Source organism: Solanum verrucosum, unplaced genomic scaffold (assembly GCF_900185275.1).
Source record: "Solanum verrucosum unplaced genomic scaffold, falcon-dt-bn FXZP01000235.1, whole genome shotgun sequence".
Classification (NCBI taxonomy): domain Eukaryota; kingdom Viridiplantae; phylum Streptophyta; class Magnoliopsida; order Solanales; family Solanaceae; genus Solanum; species Solanum verrucosum.
The window spans coordinates 3,797,630-3,821,459 of record NW_026019948.1 but is presented as its reverse complement, the minus strand read 5'-3'; the positions used below and the strand labels follow the sequence as shown (position 1 = coordinate 3,821,459).

Sequence of the window (23,830 nt, the reverse complement as noted above, 5' to 3'; positions counted from 1 at the left end):
ATATTCTTGTTTCCTTTCTTTTCTTTTAGAATCACTTTAGCTAATAAATATGTAGGAAATATTTTTTTTCTTCTTAATCTCATTTTATCAATTAAAATAGAATAACTTCTTTACCCTTTTAACGGATAATATATATCATATATATAACTTATAAGATCATAGTAAATCCATCATTATTTTTTGTTTATATAACGATAAAAATAATTATAATAAAATAAGAAATATTTTTTTTTCTATTTACCCGAATTGAAGTAAGATAAACATTTGCTAATAAAAAAACATTATTAGAAAAAATGTGTTAAAAAGAAAATAAATAATATATTTATTTTGGAAAAAAGATATTTTTAACCTATTAAGTAACAACAAGGGCATTTTTGGACCAAGATATTGACGACAAGGAAATTTTTAGACCAAACTATAAACGGGGGGCATTTATGTTAATTTAGCATAGTTTAAATGCATTTTGACCATTTTCCGTATTTTAAATAGTACACTATCAATACTTGAATCGTGTTGAGCAGGGACGAAGCTACATGGAGCGAAGGGATCCGAACCCCCTTCGTCGGAAAATTACACTGTGTATATATGATCGATTTACTGATTTACATGTATAAATTTAATAATGAACCCCCCTCGACATAAGCTAAAGATTTGGTTCAATGGTAGCGAGATCAAGTCTGGGGTAGCCTCCTTTATTTTTATCACATTAGCTTGTTGCTTATTGGTGTTGAGCACATTCATAAGAAACCATTTCAACAATGTGAGGAGAGAAAGAGGGAAAGGTGAGAGATGGTAGGTTAATAGGGGAAATAATGATTTTAGTCCTTGTATTATTGTATAGTTTTAATTTTAGTTTATGTGTCATTTGACTATGTACATTTAATCTTCAATTATTTGAAGCGTGTGATTTTGGTCCTTAAAGTTAACAAAAGTTAACTAAGTATTTAACAAAATTGTTATTTTAAAATATATAAAATATAATAAATTGCAGGGTTGCTGACTCTAAATGCTTGAAGAATTGGCCTGCCCGCAAAGTTAAACTCAACCCACTAATTAAAATAAATTCAAGATCATGTCCTAAATTTGATTAAATCTGACTCAACTTTTAGGCTTTCTATTGCTGCTGTCATTGAGTATCAATGGTCTGATGTGACAGAGTAGGAGACTATCGTGAATTTTAATTTATGTTTTTTGGTTGCTTTATAAGATGGGTTAATAGAGTTGAACATAAGAATAAATATTGCAGAGCTTTCATGGATTGATTTAGAAAATTTGAGAGGACTAGAGTGTTGACACCCAATTTTGACCCTCCCCGATAGTAATTAATTTTTGAGCTCCATAATCTTCAAACGATTTAAAATAATTAGTTTCATAAAATTAAATACACACACACACACACACATATATATAAGGTTATTTTAACTAGTTTTGTCACTTTTATAAGTTTTTAGATAATATATTTGTTTTACATAATTATGTATATAATTAGTATATTTTATGATCATTCAAAAATCGTCCCAAAAATATTTAGTTTTACTTAAATATTTGGTTAACTAGTTTAGTTATATAATAGTTTACATTTTTGAATTAATTAGTTTATAATTGAGTTTATTATTTTATTTCGTTGAAATTAAGAAGCTCGTTAGTTAATTATATTAATTCATCTTATTTAATTACTAGCCGAATTTACCAAATGAATTCAATTTGGCTACATTCTTAATTTAATCGGCTAAATTATCAATTTATTGGCTATTCTCTAATTACAAATCTAGCCACTCTTTAAACTTCACCTTCAACCCATCTTAAGACAAATTTTGGGCCTTCATTTTTCTTTCCAACCGGCCCAATACCCAACTCCCAACCCACTTCAGTTCCCAGCCCACTCCAATTCCCAATCCTACTCCTAAATGACCCGACCCATCCCAAAACAGCCCACACCAAATCCCAGCCCATAACCGACAATACATACATTATCAGCATACAAAATACAATCAACAACATCAAATAGACAACACCAAACCGACCCCACCCATATACCCTTTGTTCTTTTTTTTCTTCCAGCAAAACCCAGTAACGTGAATAGCAGAGCAATACACGGAAAGCAGTCGGCAACGTCAATCCAAATAGACGGAAAGCGATTCACGACGTCTATGTAAAGCACCTGTAATTTCGTCCTTGTAGCAGGCGGTAGGCACGTTCTTCTTCCATTCCCTCTTCCGGAATGAGTAAAACCTCAAGAAAAAAAAGGTGTTTATCCGAATTGGTGCAAGAAATTTATGGCGTTTGAATTTCGAATTTCCACCCGAATTCATCCGTTTTCCCCCCTATTTGGAACCCTAATTTCCCCCTATATAAGATCTTTTTTGTTATCTGTGAAAGGAGGGGGGGGGGGGAATTGAAAGAGATTTTAGTTGAAAAGAAAAAAAAATTAGAGTCAAGAAAGGGGGAATTTCTTTGAACGAAATTTTGTCTTAAGAAGTCTTAGACGTTTTTTTCAAAGAAGCGGGCAAATTTTTGTTCAAAGCTAGCTCGAGGTGTTTGGTTCACTGTTTGGAGCTTCGAATTCGTGTGGTGGAAGAACTCGTGCTGCTCGTTGTTGTCCGGTCCGCTGCCCGCCACAAGGTAAACAACTCGCGACCCTTCTACCACCTTTGAGTTCAATGTATTGGTTTTGGTGTTCTGCTCCTGGTCTATTTCGATGATTCTATATGATGTGTTCATATTAATTTTGAAAATGGTATTATGTGTCTCTCTTTCGAAAGGATTTAATGCCTGGTTGAATCTGTTTTTAATCTTCTTGAGTTTGCGGTTATGGTCGTCTCAAGCTTATTTTGTTCATCGGTTGACCACCATGATTCTGTTCTGCCTCTGTCTACTGAAATAATTTTCTCATTTTTGACTACATATCCTGAAGTGTCAAAGAAGTTATCTCATTGTTCCTCTGGTGTGTCTTCGAGTATAGATTAGTAATTTTAGTTGACATCGCCGTGATTCGATTTGTTTTGGGATCATCTCGCGGTATGAAACCGTTAGACTCGTTTAGTATTTGGCGATTATATGTTGCTAGGATTCATTCATTCATTTTGGTTGGTTGAATGTTTGGCCATGAATACGAAAGGGTCCTCTTGTTAGCGATGAGTGCAACTTCATACTACGGTTTTGCTCGTCATCTTAGTCCAAGTTTTGTTCCATGTTTCCTCAATTTAAAAGGGTCTAGTCTGTGCTTGTTTGATAGAATATTAGTCCACCATGAGATAGAATATTGTTTTTTTTGTGCACAAAATTGTGTTGCCAGTGATTTGATTAAATAACCCTCTTCTGTCTCCATTTTAAATAATTCATTATAGTTGAATTAATTGTTTAAAATTTTGATTGTCATTAGTGTTCTACTCGTTGTATTTTGAATTGTTTAAATGTTGTACAAGTAAGCTTCAAGGCACGGTTCCTGGGCGAATAAATTATCTTAAATATAATTAATATTGTTCTCTTCTACTTACCACGAACTGTTTGCTATATTATTCAATTCCATTTATTTTGTTTTGCTTAGTTCGAAATATATCTAGTTAGGGTCCCTTGAATGCATTACCGTTTTTATTTCTAAATTAGTGAATCCTAGTATAGCTGGGAATTACAGATTGAGATGCTATTTTTTGTAAGTACTAATCCTTATGTTTTCTTTATTTTGTCGCATGTGATACCATCCGAGTCTTCTTGGACTCCTATTTTCTTCCTCGCATTTCAAGAGAGCCGTAAAGGCTCAAGTCCCTTCCTTTCGAGTCAGCCGACAATAAATTGAAATACAGGTTCTCGGAGTGTAAATAAGGGCTGGAAAACAAGTTTTCATGTTCTGGAAAATTGGCAAAGAGTTGATACATTTGCTGTATACAATGATATACGATAAAAACGCAGTGATATACAGGTGGAAAAGCAAAGTTGCAGGCTGGAATATGCGAAAAACAGGTGTACAGGTCAACAACTAATATTTTAGAAAAAAAAGGGAAGAATACAGACCCGAAATACGGCCCGTATACGGTGGTATACATAAAGTGTATACACAGATTTCTTGAAAGCAAATGGGGCCAAAGGCCCAAGAAAATTTCAGCAGGTCCAAGATTTGGGGGGTTTGGGCCTTTAATTTGATATTCTCTTCCTTGCTCTTATGTATTTTATTTATATTTGACTAACGCTTTTATTTCTTATGGTTAAATTTAATTAAACCCCAAAGTTAGTCATTTCTCTTTTATATTTTAAAAAAATAAATATTCATTCATATAATTTGTTTACTTAGCTTTTATTTAGTGTCGGTCTTGTTATCTCCTTAAGTCATTTCCCTTAGAAAAATTCCCCTTTAGTTCATCCCCCTTGAGATAATAATAATAAAAATAATAATAAATAAAAAATAAAAAATAGTCATAAATGAGTTCTTTACTTATTTAAAATCTCAAAAAAATTAGTTAAAATAAATGAGTTCTTTTACTTATTTATAATTTTGAAAAAAAATATATAATTTTATTAGTTAAAATAAATGAGTCCTTTTTACCTAGTTAAACTTTCAAAAAGTTGGTTTAAATAGATGAGTTTTTTTTTACTTGGTTAGAATCTCAAAAAAATTAGTTAAAATAAATGAGTTCTTTTACTTATTTATAATTTCGAAAAAATAATAATATAATTTTATTAGTTAAAATAAATGAGTCCTTTTTACCTAGTTAAACTTTCAAAAAGTTGGTTTAAATAGATGAGTTTTTTTTTACTTGGTTAGAATCTCAATAATATGTAGGTAATATAAATGAGTTCTTTTACTTAGTAAAAATTTTAAAAAATTAGTCAAAAATCACTTTTAGTCAAATCGCCGGTCAACCGCAAGTTAGCGGGCATTCCGAGGGCCTAACACTTTCTCGGAATGTACATTTGAACTCGAACCCTTTTTCAATTGATTTTATCTGTTTAAGTCTTTTGAAAAATTTTGTTTTTTTTCTTGATTTTTTACTAAAAATTAAGTGGCGACTCTGTCCTTTTGGAAACCCGATTTCTCTTAAACCATAAGTTTAATCGGTTTTTTTTTCGAAAAACTCAGTCATTTTCCTTTTGATATATTTTAAATAAAACAGAAATGACGACTCTGCTGGGTATTTAATTAAGTTTTAACCATAAGATTTGACTTGTTTGACTAATTGTATTAATTGCTAAACTGTTTATCTGCTCTCAACGTGTTTAATTTGTTATAACTGTCATTGCATTCATGGCATCTTCCTATTGTATGTATAGTATATTAAGGACGGTTTCTGCATAATCGCAACCGAACTTCTTATACTCAACCCTTTTTCGGAAGGATTGGCGATTTATTAGTACGTCATGCGTCCAATGGTTGTCGTGAATTCCAGCCTAAGTCGTCCACTTGGGTTCCCCGTCTTTCAAAGCCACTCTTAGTCAACTAGCGTAAAGCGAAAACCAAATCCCAATTTTTAGCGCATTTTGAACTAGGTCGACCCAACACCCAAGACGTGTTGGGCCCATTAGAAGCCCACCTTGTGTCTATTTGGCCCATTTGCCAATAAAAAGACAATCATACTTATGTGTTTTAATTGAAGGATGTATATGTCATTTTTAAACAAATCGATTATCAAGTGGGGGTGGGGGTTAACTTACCTTTCTTTGTTTTTCTTGTAAGATGAATCCGACGTTTGAGCCGTTTAGAACTCGAATGGTGACTATACATGATCCTTACCTCCAAGTTTGGTGGAAATTCATGAACAAGAAAGATAAAAAGAAAGTGCAAAGACACATAGGCCATCTCCCGTTATTAATGGAAATGGTGGCTTACCCCGACTTGATCGAAACGATGGTGAAATTTTGGGACAGCAACAACATGGTATTTCGGTTTGGGGAAGTAGAGTTGACTCCGACTATAGATGAAGTCCTTGCCAGTTACGATAGTGTCGGCATGTGCAACAAGAGGAAACACCAACCCGATACTGATATTCTATTTCCAAAAGTATGGGATTTTGCTGAAATCAAAGAAAAATTGTCACTCGTCAAAACTGAATGGATGGACAGGCTGCCCGGGTCAAATATTCCACTTCGGAAGTTGTATTATCGATTTGGACGCGCAAGAGCTTACGAGAAGTTTAAAGATGAGTTCGTGTCGGAAGAAAAATGGAAGGAAACACGCCCCCTCGCTTTTGCGATATGTCTACTTGGGACAATGGTATTTTCCCAAGGACCGAACTACACCATCCATCCAAGTGTAGTAATGGTTACTCATGCTATTTTTAATGGAGTAGACTATGGACCTGTAAGAAAGTACTACAATTTGGCTCCTATGATCCTTGCTGACATTTACAGGGCGTTGGATAGGTGTAAAAATGGCACACGTTTCTTTCAAGGGGGCAACCTGATACTTCAATGGTGGATGATGAGACACTTGATCAAACCTCATGATCCAACAGAACCAGATTCCTTGGAAAGACCGAACAGGCTCGAAAGTCACGATTGGTGGGTACAACGTAATCATTTCAATAGGACTGGAGGCCAAGAGTTTTGGTACCTAAGACTTCAGGGTTTGAGAGAGGAAAATGTGCAGTGGTCTATCCAATGCTTGGTAATAACAAAACAAATTGTGATCCGAAGTGGAAAGACCCCCTACTTGATATTTGCTTGGTTGAGAGGAACTCGGCCATATGCTCCTTCTCGAGTACTTAGACAGCTAGGAGGGAAACAAGAGCTTCCTCAGATAGAAGACATGACAAAATTTGTGACGGACCATGAAAATGGCGAAGTCGCTTTTACTAAAAAAATGCTTTAATTATGGAAGACTCGAAGGGTATTGGCCTAGCCGGTACCAAATAGGTTTCGTCCGGAATGTTCTAAGGATTACAAAGAATGGTTAAAGAAGAGTCACGCCGGATGGAGTGTTAAAATCTGTATTAGTTCTTAATATATCGTCATCTAATGTGAAAGAGGATGTATATAATTTTTCATGTTTGTTTGTATAGAAACGATTGCATAGAGAAAATTTAAGCATAGGAATCATAGGATAAATATAACCTTAAAGTTGGATGATAATATAAAGAATGATAAATATAATTTTTTTTGAGAGTACAAAAACAAACATGACCCGAATACTTTGCCCATGTTTACGTGTTTGATTTGATATATCTTTAATAAGTACTTAATAAATTTAAAAATAATTTTAAATTATTAATATATAAAAATTTTAAATAAAATACATATAAAATAATAAATTATCTATTTATTTATTTATTTATGGGTAAAGGGTCAAATATGCCCTTAAACTATTCGAAAAGGTCTAGATATACCCTCCGTTTAAAGTTTGGCTCACTCATGCCCTCGCCGTCCAACTTTTGGTCTAAATATGCCCTTATGGGCGTTTGTTGGCCTGCTGGACATATCCAACTCCTTTTTCATTTCTTTAAATGCCACATGGAATTGCCATGTCATTTCGACTTTACCATATGACATTTATATGAAAATGGAAAGGGATTAATTATACCCCTAAAAAATTCGAACCCATAAACACCTAATCCGACCCATAAATCAACCCCCCCTTTTAAAAAAACTACCCGACCCATTTTCAACTTTTTATTTTTTTCGGTAAATCCCGAAAATTAGTAATTGATTAATAAAAAATATGAAAAAAAAATTAATGCCAAAAATTCACAAATAAATATTATAACCTTAAATTCAACAATTTCAACAATTTTTTTTAATTTTTTTTTTTCGGTAAATCCCGAAAATGAGTAATTGATTAATAAAAAATATGAAAAAAATATAAAATTAACGCCAAAAAATCACAAATAAATATAGTAACCTTAAATTCAAAAATTTCAACAATTTTTTTAATTTTTATTTTTATTTTTTTAATAAATTACTCATTTTCAAAATTTGCCGAAAAAAAAAAAAAAAAATTGTTGAGATTTTTGAATTTAAGGTTACTATATTTGTTTGTGATTTTTTGGCGTTAATTTTATATTTTTTATTAATCAATTACTCATTTTCGGGATTTACTGAAAAAAAATAAAAATTTAAAAAAATTGTTGAATTTAAGGTTACACTATTTATTTGTGAATTTTTAACATTAATTTTTTTATTTTTTTTCATATTTTTCCTTTTTTTTATTAATCAATTACTAATTTTCAGGATTTATCGAAAAAAATAGAAATTTAAACAAAATTGTTGAAAACGGGTCGGGTTGTTTATTTAAAAAGGGGGTTGATTTATGGGTCGGATTAGGTGTTTATGGGCTCGAATTTTTTAGGGGCATAATTGATCCCTTTCAATTTTCATATAAATGGCATGTGGTAAAGTCAAAATGACATGATAATTCCATGTGACATTTAAAGAAATGAAAAATGAGCTAAATATGTCCAGCAGGCCAACTAACGCCCATAAGGGCATATTTAGACCAAAAGTTGGACGGCGAGGGCATGAGTGAGCCAAACTTTAAACGGATGGTATATCTAGACCTTTTCGAATAGTTTAGGGACATATTTGACCCTTTACCCTTTATTTATTAGGAAAATGCTCAAATATGCCATCGAACTTTCAGAAAAAACTCATTTATGCCATCCGTTAAAAGTTTAGCTCATCTATGCCATTACCGTTTAAGAAAAGGCTCATTCATGCCATTATTTTTTAACGGTGGTTTTGCAAAACCATTTTTTACACGTGACCAATTATAATTCGGCCACGTCATTATTTTTTCAGAATTTTGATTTTTTATTATAAAAATAATAATGACGTGGCCGAATTATAATTGGCCACGTGTAAAAAATGGTTTTGCAAAAAATGTTTGTTCAGAATTTTGATTTTTTATTATAAAAAAAAAATGACGTGGCCGAATTATAATTGATCACGTATAAAAAATGGTTTTGCAAAACCACCGTTAAAAAATAATGGCATGAATGAGCCTTTTCTTAAACCATAATGACATAGATGAGCCAAACCTTTAACGGATGACATAAATGAGCCTTTTTTAAAAGTTCGATGGCATATTTGAGCCTTTTCCCTTATTTATTTATCCTTTCGTAGAAGCAGAACAAATATCGTTGTCAAATCTTTTCCCATTCGCCAGTACTCTGAATTTAAAACTTGCACTGCAATCGCCACAACATCTCCACGTCATATTGGATTAAACTTCTTTCTTAAATTAGTAAAGAAATAAAATTCATCTTTAAATTCTCTTTCACCGTCATTTTCCTTTAGGAAAGCTAACCATTTCTCTTCATAACAATGTCGATGGTGGCGTTCATACTCCGGCGAAAAGTACACACAAAACCCTACATTTCTCAACAATCATCGCTTTACGCCACGACGCCGGCGATAAAGAGTTCGAATAATCAACGGATTGAGAAAATACTCATAGCTAATAGAGGTGAAATTGCTTGTAGAATTATTAGAACTGCTAAGAGATTAGGGCTTCGTACTGTTGCAGTTTACAGTGATGCGGATAGAGATAGCTTACATGTGAAATCCGCCGATGAGGCTTTTCGTATCGGTCCTCCTCCTGCTCGTTTGAGCTATTTGAATTCTTCTGCTATTATTGAAGTTGCTAATAAATCTGGAGCTCAGGTATATGATAATGCTCTTTCGATTCTCTTACTCGATTATGTAATGAATTGATTGAGTATTTTTGGACACTTTCATTGGCTTCTAATTGAAATGTGAAGTGTGTGTGGTACAGTTGGAATTTTGAGATTCAAACTTCTAAATCATTAATTTGGACAAAGAAGCTTTAAATTTTTTGTAATAAAATTTGTATATTTGAAAACTATGTAAAAAGTGCTACGAATCATCATAATTAATAACTTAAAATATATATAAAAAAGTTATGGTCAAAGAGAAACTTGGTTCACTATTGAAATTTATATCCTTCCACATAAATTGAGACATAGGGAGTAATAATAATAATGTGTTCTCGCTAATATTTATGGGTTCTGTGCTGTTAAGACACTAGAGTCATCATTTATGCTAATATTTACTATTAATTTTGCAATGATTGATATGTATATATAGGTCTGTTATATGACAGCACTATGTAATATTTCAAACTTTTCTGCACTACCATAATTGATTTATTTCATTCATTTGTAAAAAGTTCAAGGCCAATAAGTACTTACTGAGCAGGAGTGCATTATGTAGGTGACCAATGGATTCACCCTCTCCACCCACCAAAAAAGGAAAAAAAAGGAAAATTCCAACATGAAAAAGGGAACGAAGAGAAGATGAATATGTTAACCATGTTTGACTAGTTTGTACCAATGGAATTCGTGGTTAAAACTCAGAAATGTAATTCTAGGCATATGTCAATATGAATAATGATGATCTTTTGGGTGATTGAAAAGCGATATTACAGCTAGGACAGAAGCATTTTTCAGAATAGCTTTTGATCAAACATGATTTTAGTGTGTCTCTGGGCCTTACTCTTTCCATCTGTTCTTTTCAGTTGTCTCAGAACTGTATTCTTCAAGCAAGAACTTTGATACAATAGTTATATTATTTAGTGTGTGACAGAACTGTATTCTTCAAGCAAGAACTTTGATACATTAGTTATATCAAACATGATTTTAGTGTGTGTAATATAGATGCTTGTTTTTTTAACTTTTGGGCACCGTAATAGTTTAAAAGTCGGATGTGAAAGCAATACTTATCATTTTACCTTTAATGGTGGAGATATGTGTTTCAAGTCATTGTTGTATTTAGCAATGTACATCCTAGCCTTGGTCAACAAAGTTACCTAGTATCTGTTGCTTGTGGGAGGTGGTGGGTATATGTGGAATTAGTGGAGGTGCGCACAAGTTGACATGGATACCACAGTTATGAAGAAATAATGGTGTACATCTCTAGAAATAGCTGACTTTACCTTTTCTTTAAAGGAGATATAAGCTACAATTCCATGATTCTCTTTTACCTAGTTATCCAACATATGAAAATATTTGACAGGTGCACTACATTGCACACTAGTCAGTAAGTGCATCAGATCCAGCTATGTCTTAATGTATAGTTCAATGGGACTAGATGCTAAACTTAGTGATGCTATGGTGCATCCTCAAATATCTTATTTCTTAAGAAGAAAACATGGCCTTTCTTGCCACTTGACATGAACTCCAAAAAAAAACTAGTTAATACAATGAACATACTTGTTTCTATGAAATCTGTAGACTTTTACTTTTCCTTGTTCGACTCGTGATAATTCCATGATTCACATTTAAATTTGTCACATTTTTAAATTAAAGTTTTGCTGATTAAATGATTGCCAACATGTAAACATTCAGAGAGGATCTCTTGTTTACATTTTGTTTATTTTATAATTAGGCTATCCACCCAGGTTATGGATTCTTATCTGAAAGTGCTGATTTTGCTCAACTTTGTGAGGATGAGAATCTCTTATTTATTGGACCTCCTGCATCTGCAATCCGTGACATGGGTGATAAAAGGTTGAGATCATTTCCATTCCACTTGCTATCATGTTATGCCTATGTATTCCACTTGTTTTTTTATCAAGTTGATTTATGCTACAACAGCTGAATCATTCAAATGGCTAGTTCTAATTTGTGAGGGAGATAAAAAGGCACAACTTTGAATTTGGATTATGAATCATCTCAGGAAGTTGCTCATACTCTTTTTCTATTTCAGCAGGAGAAAGAATTAGGTTAAAAGTCTACTGTAATGGGAAGAAGGGAAGCTCCGTGTTTGTTCTTCTCATTTCTTTTGTTTATGAATTTTCAGTTTTTCCCTCCTTTGAGCATGGACAATCATGTTTCATCTCATTACTTCCCGCTTTTGTGTCAATATGGTTGATTGAAATTTAGGATCTCACCAATTCAAACTGGCTGCATTAATACTTGAATAAATGGGTATTATTGCCTCTGTCCCTAATTACTTGTCCACTTTTGAATTGACACACCTATTAAGAAAACAATGATTGACATATTGAGTTTACCATTTTATCTCTATTAATTATAAAGTGGATGAATTTAAAATTTAAGATATTTAAGAAGTTCTACATTTTTCCGAGTAATTAATTGAGGGTATAGGTAAAAAAAATTGTCCTTTCTTGATTTGTCAAAATGGACAAGTAATTAGGGACAACTAAAAAAGGAAAAGTGCACAAGTAATTAGGGACAGAGAGAGTCTGTTTGCACCAGACAGAAATATGCATCTACTGCATGCATTTTGGCTATTTAAAAACTGCTGACTGTGACATTGGGATTAATATGATTGCTGTTAGTGTTTGTGTGAGACGGGGATGTTGATTTATGCGTAAAAGCAAGCATTAGTGGTTGTCTATGCATAGCAATTGATTTTTAAAGTTGATTTTAGCCTCAAGTGTGTTTCATGGGGCTAAGCTCCGCATTTGCAAAGGTCCTGTGTGCAACTAACATGGAACATGGCAATAATTCATGCCAGACTTAAAATGTTAGTTCTATATCACCTGCGTGAATTATATTTTCAGCTTCTCCCATATTGATTAAGCAATGGCTTAGAGAGTGTCTATATGCAAACGTTAAATCACATTTCATTGACCTACTAGCGTTTCTGGCATGCAGTTCTATGAAATGATCTGTCACATTGCACCACATTCTAATGCAGTTTGACTGCCAAGTGCTAGCCTTTCAGTGAAGTTTTAATTTAGCAGTATGTTGCTGCAATTGGATGCTGACAATTTATGCTTATTTCTTTTCTTTCTCTGGATATTTCCATCAGTGCTTCAAAGAGAATAATGGGTGCAGCTGGGGTTCCACTTGTGCCTGGATATCATGGTGATGAGCAAGATATTGACTTTATGAAGTTGGAAGCAGACAAGATTGGGTATCCTATTTTAATTAAGCCAACCCATGGAGGTGGAGGGAAGGTCTGCCTTCTGTTAACGTACTACTTATTTTGCTGAAGGAAAACAAACTTAACTTCTAGCTTACAAATTTTGCAATTCAATCCTATTGTGTATGGCCATTTCTATTAAAGATTTCACTATAAGAAGAAATCTTATAATGCCAACAGGATAGCTCAAGTATATCTGAAGAAATGCTCTTGTTTATCGTGTTCTATAGTAAAAGAAAATAATGTCTACTAACCTGTTTTGTTTCAGGGTATGAGGATTGTTCAGAGCCCAAATGAGTTTGCGGACTCATTCTTGGGGGCCCAACGTGAGGCAGCTGCATCATTTGGTATAAGTACAATCCTACTGGAGAAATATATTACTAAACCAAGACACATAGAAGTCCAGGTAGCTCTTGTTATGTTTTGATAGACTGCTTGGTCCTTTCCATTTTTGTTTTCTTGCTAGTTAGATTAATAGCTAACCTTAAGTAGTTGGGGGAAAGAAAGAATTAAAAAAATCCCTCTAACTAGCTTGAGATTGAGACATACTAGTTGTAGTTGTTGTATTCTCCTGCCTTGCCCCTTTTCATACTTAATAAATATAATTCTAGTTCGCTTACATTTATTTTGTTAGATATTTGGGGATAAACAAGGTAATGTAATACATCTCTATGAGAGAGATTGTAGTGTGCAGCGAAGACACCAGAAGATAATAGAAGAAGCTCCAGCTGTAAGACTTTTTTGTTACAATTTTCTTTATTTCTCTTGAAGTGTCTTAAAAGGTTGACAAAACTTTGTTATACGCAGCCTAATGTGAGCTCTGACTTCCGCTCCCATCTGGGTCAAGCAGCTGTATCTGCAGCTAAGGTCAGATGAATTTGTCTGTTTTTAGATTAGATAGTCTACTCGAAATTGTCAAGTTTATTGGTGGTTAGTTTTTAAATACCCTTAACTTTTTCTTGTCGGAGACAGATTATCTGAAATCAAGAAAAATGTGTTCTCATCTTTAACTATCATAAAGCATTTATCGTGTAATGCATGTATACGAGTCTCATCAATTACTTTAAACATGACAGTGAGGAAATGAACCTTGGGTCTAATTTAACCCAAAAGTTAGCTCATGAGGTGACGATTGCCCAAGGTCATATAAGGAGGCAAACAACTATAATTGCAGAGAAGTAGAATGAAAAAATGTGTATATATAATGAGCTCAAAGAGTTTATATACAAAGGAAATGAAACAAGTTGTGCTAAGCTAACTCCTAGAATCTAGGAGCATATAAACAATATGGAAACAAACTAACTGAACGATAAAATATTGTGAATAGGAAATTAAAGCCTAAAATAACTAAAGAGGACTCATCCTAATGCACAACAAGTGCTGAGCAGTAGGACTCATCCAAATGTACAAGTGATGAGTAGTACATACACTTCTATACCCCCCTCAAGTTAGGTGTGAACTTGTGAAGATACACCACCTAACTTAGGAACCATGCGCTAGAAGGTGGGCTTGGACAATGGTTTGGTGAGTGGATCTACAAGTTGTTCAGTGGAGTGGACAAGGAATACTCGGATTAGGCCATTGTGTACTTGGTTGCGAACAAAGTGAAGATCAACCTCAAGGTGCTTCATTTTGGTATGACGTACTAGATTTTTGGAATGTACGTGACCCCAAGGGTTATCACTAAGTACTATAGGAGCAGAGAGCAGCACATGAAGGTCCTTGAGCAAGTGGGTGATCCAGTTCATTTAAGACAATGCAGAAGCTACCGGACGATACTCAGCCTCAGTGGAGGAGGAGCAGGAGTAGTAGTTGCTTACTAGAACACTAGGAAATAGGCGTTGTGCCTCGATAAAAAATGTAATCAGAGATCAAGCAATGTTATCAAAAGCAAAAAGCGCAATAATGCTCTAAGGTCTGTTGGGGCTTTAAGTACAAAGCGCAAATGAAGTGTGGGCTTTAATGAAAATAGGCTCAAATGGAGAAAAAAAATACAAATATGTATATTAGTCCAAGACTAATAATTATAAGCAAGAATAAAAAATATATGGACAAAGAAATTGTTTTTTTATGATAAAGTGAAATGTCAATTGTTTATTGTCGCATCTTCCGGAAACTCTCATCGGCAAGGAAAAGTATGTCTTAGAGCCTTGATGACGATACTGAATTTGCAGATTAAGCGAGGCAAAACACTCAAGACATTTTGAGCTCACTTCAGGGCTTACATGCGCCTTTGACAACATTGAGATCAAATGGCTATCATTGATATCACCTGCCCAATCAACATCTACATAGGCATAGAGCGCAAGCAATTGTTGTGGGAAGTATGAATACCATACTTGATGTTTCTTTTAGATATTGAAGGATACATTTAATTGCCTTCTAGTAAACCATAGAAAGTGAGGTGTTGAACTGAGTAAGCCTGTAGACTGAATGTATGATGTTAGGTCTGGTAAACAAAAGGTACTAAAGCTTATAAAGCACACTCCTATACTCGTTGCCATCAGTTTTGGAGGCTCCTCACCAACTTGTAGTGTTGCAGAGATGCTCATGGGTGACTGAATGCCTTTGTGTTCTTACATCAGAATGTCATGTAACACCACCTCCATATGCGTGGATCGATTGTGGAACAAACCGTTTTTGCATCCTTGTACCTCATGGCCAAGAAATGGTCCAGTAAACCAAGATATTTAAGAAAAAGCTCTTTGGAAAGAGAGGTAATTGACTTGTTGAATGAGTGTTTCATTACGTCTGGTGAGTATGATGTCATCCACATATATCAAAATATAAATAGTAACTCCCAATTGTGTAGAACAAAAAAAAGAATTATCAGACTCAGCCATCTGGAACCCCATTTGAATCAAAGAATCGGTGAGTGCTTCATACCAAGCCTTAGGAGATGAAGCACCTTGAGGTTGCAATCCGTAGATTGCCTTTTTGCGTACGTCTTAACTACACTATTCCTTCTCAGAAAAACTCAAGTGAAGATGTCTTTGGAATAAATATCTGTAATTGTGTTTGTATGTCTGATTAATGCAAGAAATAGTATCACGTCACAAAGGAGAAGTGGAAAAGTGTACACTTCTGGAGGGGCAGCATTTGGACAATTTTAAAGCTAGGAGGTAATATTACCAAACTGGGTGCATATCAGTTGGTAGCAGAAGGCAAAGGGTATGCTTAGGCGGTAACAGATGAAGGGCATTTTTGTGTGTATTTTCCGTTCTGAAGAGCAGGAGGGATAAAATTTTAGGGTAGAGGTCCATGTGCAGATAATTCCTTGTTTTACAAGTAAAGCAATGTATTCTACGGCTAGCAGGGAAAAAACGGTCAGTGGCTTTATTGACTTGAAGTTCAGACTGTTAAAGCTTATATCTGCACTAGGGGATTGGATTATGCTAGCTCAGCATCGTGTTATATGATGGTTCTAGTTCTTGTCTAAAACAAGGATGAAGCTTGATATAGATAGTAGTGAATTAAGAGCCATATTTGACTGCTGAGGTTAACCTGCATCTTTGATTAGTAATTAGTTTCTCCTTTTTTTGCTAAGTAATTTTGTTATCTTTATTTTTGTAAGGAGATTTGAGTTTGAAAGGCATTCTACCATATTGCCTTTAGGTGACCAATAAAACGAATATCTCCATTTTCTCTCTCTATCGTGTATTGATATATTCCCCCCTCCCCTCTCGCTCGCTCTTGTGTGAAGTGTTATTGTAGTATTCAGTTCCTATAGAGATTCTGTTATGATAAAGTTAATTCTTGATCAATTAGTATCACTATCCTTCTGTTTGGAAGAGATGTTCTGTGGAAAAACCTCTCATATTATGATCTGTTCTCTGGTGCTGTCTGCTCTCTGTTGACATCTTTTTTCAGTATTGTTCTCAATTGCTACTCCTCACCTGACATCCCCTCCATTATGTTTGAAGGCAGTCAATTACCACAGTGCAGGAACTGTTGAGTTTATAGTTGATACACAATCTGGACAATTTCATTTTATGGAGATGAACACCCGTCTTCAGGTACTTTTGATTAGTCTATGCCCTTCCCTTCTTGTAGCAGTAGAGCAGAGGATATAATCATTCTCTGTCAGGTTGAACATCCAGTTACAGAGATGATTGTTGGTCAAGATCTTGTAGAGTGGCAAATACGTGTTGCAAATGGGGAGCCTCTTCCCTTAACTCAGTCAGAGGTGCCATTTTCAGGTTAGAGTTTACATTGGTTAACTTGCTTTACTGTTCTCTAATAGATTTATGCAAAGTGCTTGCTCGGTAGGATCTGCTGGACGAAGCTAGAGTTATTTACCTAGATATACCAAGACTGCATACGATTCGATAGAACGATTCTTAATATATAATGTTCCTTTTACTTCCCTGGAATGTAAAAGTTTGCTTAGGATTTGAAAATTGCTTAGACTCAAAGAAATTTAGTTCCATTACATACTGTAGCTTAAAAGTTTTGTTGACACCCTTAAGTTAAAGTTGGAGGTTGTCTCATATAATAGTGAGATTGGAGTAAAAAATATTTATAGATTTTTTCTATTTCACTTGTATTTTTTGATGTAAAGAGATAAATAACATGTTGTAGGATAGCTGGTCAAACTTGGTGGAAAGTGATGGATGACTTGAGCAGAGTCATAAGCACAGATTGTACTGTATTTCTTTTTGCACCAACATGGTCTTTTTATGAAATTTCTTATCTTAAAAAAGGGATAAATACTTGAATCATTAGAACAACCACTTGCACATAAGTTTAACTGATATGTCTGTTCTTTTTCAAAGAAGATAAAACAGAAACTTATTTTAATGTCATAATATCGACAGTGACTCAAAGGCTTATCTGAAATTGAGAACCATTTACTGGAAGTGATGCCTTGAATCTTGATTAATATAATACCATCTTTGTAGCATAACTGGATCCAGTAATGCTCAATGAAAAGCATAACTTTTGGGTGGTATTGACATTTCTATAGTCTTCAACATCACAATCCAAATCGAGTACTTTCTCTTGATTGTTGGTTAGGAGGTGAATTATTCATGTAGTAAAACCAACATAACTAGTACCATGTTTGGTAGCATTTTAGTTACTGTGTATAAAATTCAGCACACCAAGTACTGTGTTAGGTTACCTATTTACAAAACACATAACTAATACCTGTATACGTTATGAGGGAATCTATGTATTATTTATGCAAGGTAGAAGATAGGATAACTAATAAATGAATAACTAAACCCCTGCATAAAAGGGGGAGCTCCTAGGAAGGGGTAAAAATAGAACTTGCATGAAATAATATATAAATTCCCTCATAACTAATCTCTATCCCTGTGTTACTAATACATGTACAACTCTAACTAGCAAGCAAATGAGGTTTCTTCTTACCTCTCCCTAGGAGCTCCCCCTTTTATGCAGGGTTTAGTTATCCATAAATTAGTTATTCTATCTACTATTCTGCACAAAATAGTACATATATTCCCTCATAACTAATCTCTATCCTCTGCATTACTAATACATGTACAACTCTAACCAACAACCAAACAACCCCTTAACCCATGGAAAGAAATGTGTTTCATTATAACAAAAAAATTCTTCTCATTAATGTAGTCAGTGCATGGACATGGTTCAGGAAAGTTTCCCATTTCAAACTTGGACTAGCACAATATGAGCTTAATATAATTTATCAGTGGAATTCATTCATGAAAAATGTTCTCTGAAGTAAACTGCTGCGGGATACTCTTATTACTGGAATCAAATATAGGAGTTTTAAGTTAATGTTAACCCTAGAGCATATGGGAGAATTCGTAGATGCTAATGTTTGTCAGTTTGATGCTAGGTCATGCTTTTGAAGCCCGAATTTATGCTGAAAATGTTCCGAAAGGATTTCTTCCAGCAACTGGTGTTCTTCATCATTATTGTCCTGTTACAGCTACATCAACAGGTGCGGATCCATACTATGATCATCTTATTTATGAAATGTTACATTAGGCCTCCTTTAAGTGGGTTGCCACTGAGGAAACATGATAGAACCCTCAATTTTTCCAGAGGGATGCAAGATATTTTAGCAGTTCTTTTAACTCTTTTACTATATCAACTACACTTTGTTCCTTGACTTGTGTAGATTGTTTTTCTAACTCTACTAGCATCAAATCTTAAATGTGAAACAAGTCCATGTAAAAAACATGACCATAGCTGCAAAATGTACCACCAGATGCATAACTGCTTATTTGGTGTTATATAGGAATACCAGCACTTGCTACCCATTCTCACATTTCTGATGAGTTGCTGTTACATATAAAAAATGAATTGCCATCTAAAAACTCCATCCACTCAGAAAAAATGTATGAATGGATTTCTGGGAGATCTATCAGCGTTTTTATGTCAAAATTGTTATATGGAATCATTTGACTCAGAACTAAAATTAGGGCCTCTCCCCAGCTGGATTTCCTTTTACACTGCCTTGCCAAAAGCTCTTCAACTCCAGCGAGTTGTCAATTACTTCACGGCCTTTGAAGTATCAAGCTAGGTTGCTCAATTTGCTGGCTGATAAAAAAAGGACAGCCCGGTCCCCGAAGCATCCCAGGTTCATGCAGGGTCTGGGGAAGGGCTGCACTGCCGCCTACCTGTTACACAAGCATCAGTGGCTGATTCAACAGTTTTCTGACTGATACAATAACATATTTACTAAAGCTAGTTGCTATAGTTTAATGAAGTTCTGAGCCTAGCCCATAGAGGATTCTCTGCTGATCATCTATCAGTTTATTTGCGTTTCTGATTATGCAAATTGCTAACTATAGTTAAGCTGTATATTTTGCACTCGCATGACTTTAATACATAATTGCAGTAAGAGTTGAGACTGGAGTGGAGGAAGGGGACACAGTAAGCATGCATTATGATCCCATGATTGCAAAGCTAGTAGTATGGGGACAGGACCGCCTTTCAGCACTGATAAAAATGAAGGATTGCTTGTCAAAGTTTCAGGTATGATTTTTTTTTTTGTGTTGACCTGTTTTGCAGGTAATGATTCAGAATAAATAGTTTAGAATGAAGAATACTCTAGTAATTGAGATCTAATCACTGCTCATTTAATGAAGGTTGCAGGTTTACCCACCAATATAGACTTTATCATTAAGCTTGCCAGTCATAGGGCTTTTCAAAATGGTGAAGTAGAAACTCATTTTATTGAGCGGTACAAGGATGATCTGTTCATAGACGGTTCCAATTCAATATCAGCGGAAAAAGCTGAGAGTGCTGCCAAACATGCTGCATCCATTGTAGCTGCATGCATTTGCCAAAATGAACTTGCAACATTGAAGGATAAGGCTCCTGGTGAATACTAATATCCTGTTGTGTTTAGCAAAGGCATGCTTTAGTACGAACAGCTGATGCATAGTTTATTGATATGTTCTCTTAAGCAGGAGGCCTTCATTTGTGGTATGGTAATCCTCCATTCAGAATCAATCATTTTGCTAAGCGAACAGTGGATCTTGAATGGGAGAATCAATACAGTATTAGCGGTTCAAATCTTTTAACAGTCTCCATTACCTATTTGCCAGATGGGAAATACCTAGTTGAGGTAATGATAATTTCTCTGTTTGATATAACAGAATGACTACAGTTGAGCTTGTTTTTGCCTTTAAGTTTTTCCATTTGCAGCAAAATAATCTATATCTTTAGACAGGAGAAAGCAATTCCCCTGGTTTGGAGATCCAAGTGACACAACTAAGCAACAATGACTACAGAGTTGAAGTGGATGGTCTAAGCCTGAATGTCTGCTTGGCAGCTTACTCCAAGGTAACACCTTATATTTCAGGTCCTTATCTTCAAGCTGTCCTGGGCCCCTGGCATACATATTGACTGACAAGTACACAACTATGTGTAGGCTGAGGCTGGAGTTATTAAAATGCCTAACATTGCACAACAATGTGATCCATTATAGCACTAAATTTATGTACATTAGGTGTTGTTTAAGATTGTGAATTGTGCACTTCACTTCAAAGAAGCATGCACTTGTCTTCTCACTTTTTGCTTCAGGCCCTATGGACTTTTTTTTGGGCGCATTTTGCTATTAAGAACACTGGTTTCTAACACCATTTTCAATCTAGTCTAACCAATGAAAAAGAAAAAAGAAGCGAGAAAGATTAACCTTCTAGTGATCCTAGGTGTAGATTTTTTCCAGGGAGTGTTGGAATGGTGCAACTTAGTCCACTAAATACAATTTGGACTAAAAATAAAGGATTTGCATATCTTTAGCACATTTAGTCTTGGTTCATGAGAATCTGATGCCCCTTGATCAAGAATGCAGTGATTGCCAAGGAAAAACCTGATCCAAATTTAGTTAGCCAAACTTCCATTTTTGCAGGATCAAATTGAGCATATTCACATCTGGCATGGCGACTCTCAACATCACTTTAAACAAAGGATGGGCCTTGAAATCTATGACGACGACGAAACAATAGACAAGCCTGCTAGGGTGGTGACATCTTATCCTTCTGGCACCGTGATTGCACCCATGGCTGGGCTAGTGGTTAAAGTATTGGTGAAGGATGGGGAGAAAGTTCAGGAGGGACAACCTGTGTTGGTATTAGAAGCAATGAAGATGGAGGTGTGTATATTACAACCACAGCTTAAGATTAACATCTCTTGAGTGGCTTAATTGTTTTGGCTGGTTCTAATTTATTGCTTTTGCTGCCCTTTACATTGTCTATGAGTAGCATGTCGTGAAAGCACCAGCTAATGGTTATGTAAGAGGGCTTGAAGTCAAAGTGGGCCAATCGGTCCAAGATGGTGTTAAACTCTTTGCTCTCAAGGTTAATCTTCTCTTCTTTAGATTTATGGACTTCATTCACATTTATATTTAATAATAAATATTGCATAGAACATTTTAAACGTTGGGAACAAGCATCAGGCTGCTATGGCTTTTTTTAACATTCTGGGCATCAAGCAAAAGTAGGATAACATGAATGCTAGATATCATTATATTCTCATTGATGAATGAATTTCTCAAAGAGAATTGATAACATAACAAAGTCACAACAAGAAGTGGTTTTGGGGAAGCAAAAGGGCACTAAGAGTATTCCTATATATATCCTTGATTTGCTTAGTCAAAATTTTCATGCACATGATTCTGCATGTTTAGGTTGATTGTCTACTTTGCATAATGAAGTGAGAACTTTATTCTTAATCTTGTTGGGTATACTATGATTCATAATGTTACTCCAGAGAAGATCAAAATATCACTTTGAAAACTTGCAAAATTTGAGTCAACCATGCTAGCTCGCTCTTTGTATCTAATCATCTTTTCTGTTGTATTCTAACCTCCTCGGTCTTTTTCCTTTTTGCTTGCCATCCTCGTTATTCCTTGACAATGCTGTCTTCCATCTTTGTTTGGTGGCTGGTACTAATCCTTTTCGCCGCTTGTTGATTTTACTAAAAAATGTATTTAAGACTTCTAAAAGCCTGCAAAACATATGCATAGGTGTCATAACTAGCCCACATTTTGGGTCAAAAGTCATCTTAACTCCTGCTTGGGCCAAATATCCTTATCTATGTTGCTCGGAAGGTAACAGTTGCAGATCTAGAGGTCAGATTCTTCATTACATAAATTTTAAGATTCCGGGATATGGATCCGAGTGCGGATTCTGATGCTGACATACGACCAATTGATGTCTATTACGACATATATACTCATATAAGAATATATTTTGGTTAACTAAAGTTTTCGAACTAAAACTAATAAAATTTAATTTCTTATAAACACCTAACATTTTATTCATAAGTTATCTCGTGTAATAAGAAAGTGTTCTCTTATTTTATATAACTATTTGTATAATTGTATATACATAAACCCAATACCAACTCAATTCTTGGTCATCAATGTAGCTAAAGCATGTAAAGTAAGTTGACCAAATCTGTGTGGATTCCACTTCCACGCCCAAATCGTGTCGTATCAACACGGGTGCGGCAGGGATTTTGAAGGGTTTTAACAGTGTAGATCCTTTTATCTAAGGATTCTTTACTCTCTTGTGAAGAAGTATGTTAATTTGAATGGACATTCTTTCATGTTGCATCAATATCATTACTATATCAGTATATAATGGTGAGAGCATATGCTAAATTAGTTGTTCTACTCTTTGACAGGACTGAAATATATCCCGAGGCTATGACATCATTCTACACAACTGTATTTATGACCTTCCTATGAGGACTGTACATCCAATAGGTATAAGAATAACAACATTGAGATGTAAAATCTCTTGGAGTTTCATCTTCTGTATTTCAAATACATTTACTTGTAAATGACTTTCCAGCTCAAAATTTGTCCAGATTAGTGGTATATGATCAATGGTTGCTCATGCATTTCTAAGATATACAAGCAAAGTTCTTTCTGCTTACTTCTGAAAGTTACTAGTTTAGGTATTGCAAGAAAAAAAACGTGCTTTGCTTTGTCCTGTTTCTCATGTTCTATCATTTTTACCGTCAATTCGTCATTAGTGATGCTTAGTTCTCCATTTTCTCTTTCATTTTGAACTCAGCAGTGAAACTATTCCACGGAAGAAAACTGTGGGTCTGCTGTTTGGAGACTACATGTTTTTAACAAACAACGTAATCAACTGTGACGCTTCTTTGCAGCTTGTACGATTGTTTCCCTTGCAACTATTGAATAATCTCCCTAGCAGTACAGCTTTCTGTTTCATTTGTTTGATCCGTTGCAATTTGAACGTCAAACTTGACAAATCTACAGGAATATTCAAACATTGTGTTAGAGGTATTTTATAAATTTTAGTAGATTTAAGGATGTGGAGTTTTACATGATAATCTTATCTTCAATTTACTTCGGACAGGTAAACTTGGTGAATTGAACACAGACCCAATTTTGGGCCGAATCATTTGCATAAGCTAAGTAGAGTTAAGTTCACAAAATGCCCTCCTTATAGGTGGTCTTGATTATTTTTGGCTCCGCTTGAAAATTTTATGCCCATCAGACATAAATTATCTTTGATTA

General features: G+C 34.7%; 1 protein-coding gene across 1 annotated transcript; it reads left to right on the top strand.

The window, feature by feature from the left end:
• Window positions 1-9,224: 9,224 nt before the first annotated feature.
• Window positions 9,225-23,219, top strand: LOC125812050 (methylcrotonoyl-CoA carboxylase subunit alpha, mitochondrial). Its single transcript, XM_049491548.1, has 16 exons — window positions 9,225-9,588; window positions 11,332-11,453; window positions 12,724-12,871; window positions 13,106-13,243; window positions 13,472-13,567; window positions 13,645-13,704; window positions 16,761-16,853; window positions 16,925-17,036; window positions 18,662-18,766; window positions 19,670-19,806; window positions 19,920-20,154; window positions 20,244-20,401; window positions 20,503-20,619; window positions 21,188-21,430; window positions 21,540-21,635; window positions 22,966-23,219. The coding sequence occupies exons 1-16, from the start codon at window positions 9,250-9,252 to the stop codon at window positions 22,969-22,971; spliced, it is 2,205 nt and encodes a 734-aa protein (XP_049347505.1). The 5' UTR covers window positions 9,225-9,249; the 3' UTR covers window positions 22,972-23,219.
• Window positions 23,220-23,830: the final 611 nt, after the last annotated feature.

Bases quoted from the DNA above. Each gene is read 5' to 3' on its own strand.
- LOC125812050 (XM_049491548.1), top strand. From the start codon at position 9,250: ATGTCGATGGTGGCGTTCATACTCCGGCGAAAAGTACACACAAAACCC. The intron at 9,589-11,331 runs GTATATGATAAT...TTTTATAATTAG, and splicing joins CTAATAAATCTGGAGCTCAG to GCTATCCACCCAGGTTATGG. The intron at 16,854-16,924 runs GTACTTTTGATT...ATTCTCTGTCAG, and splicing joins AGATGAACACCCGTCTTCAG to GTTGAACATCCAGTTACAGA.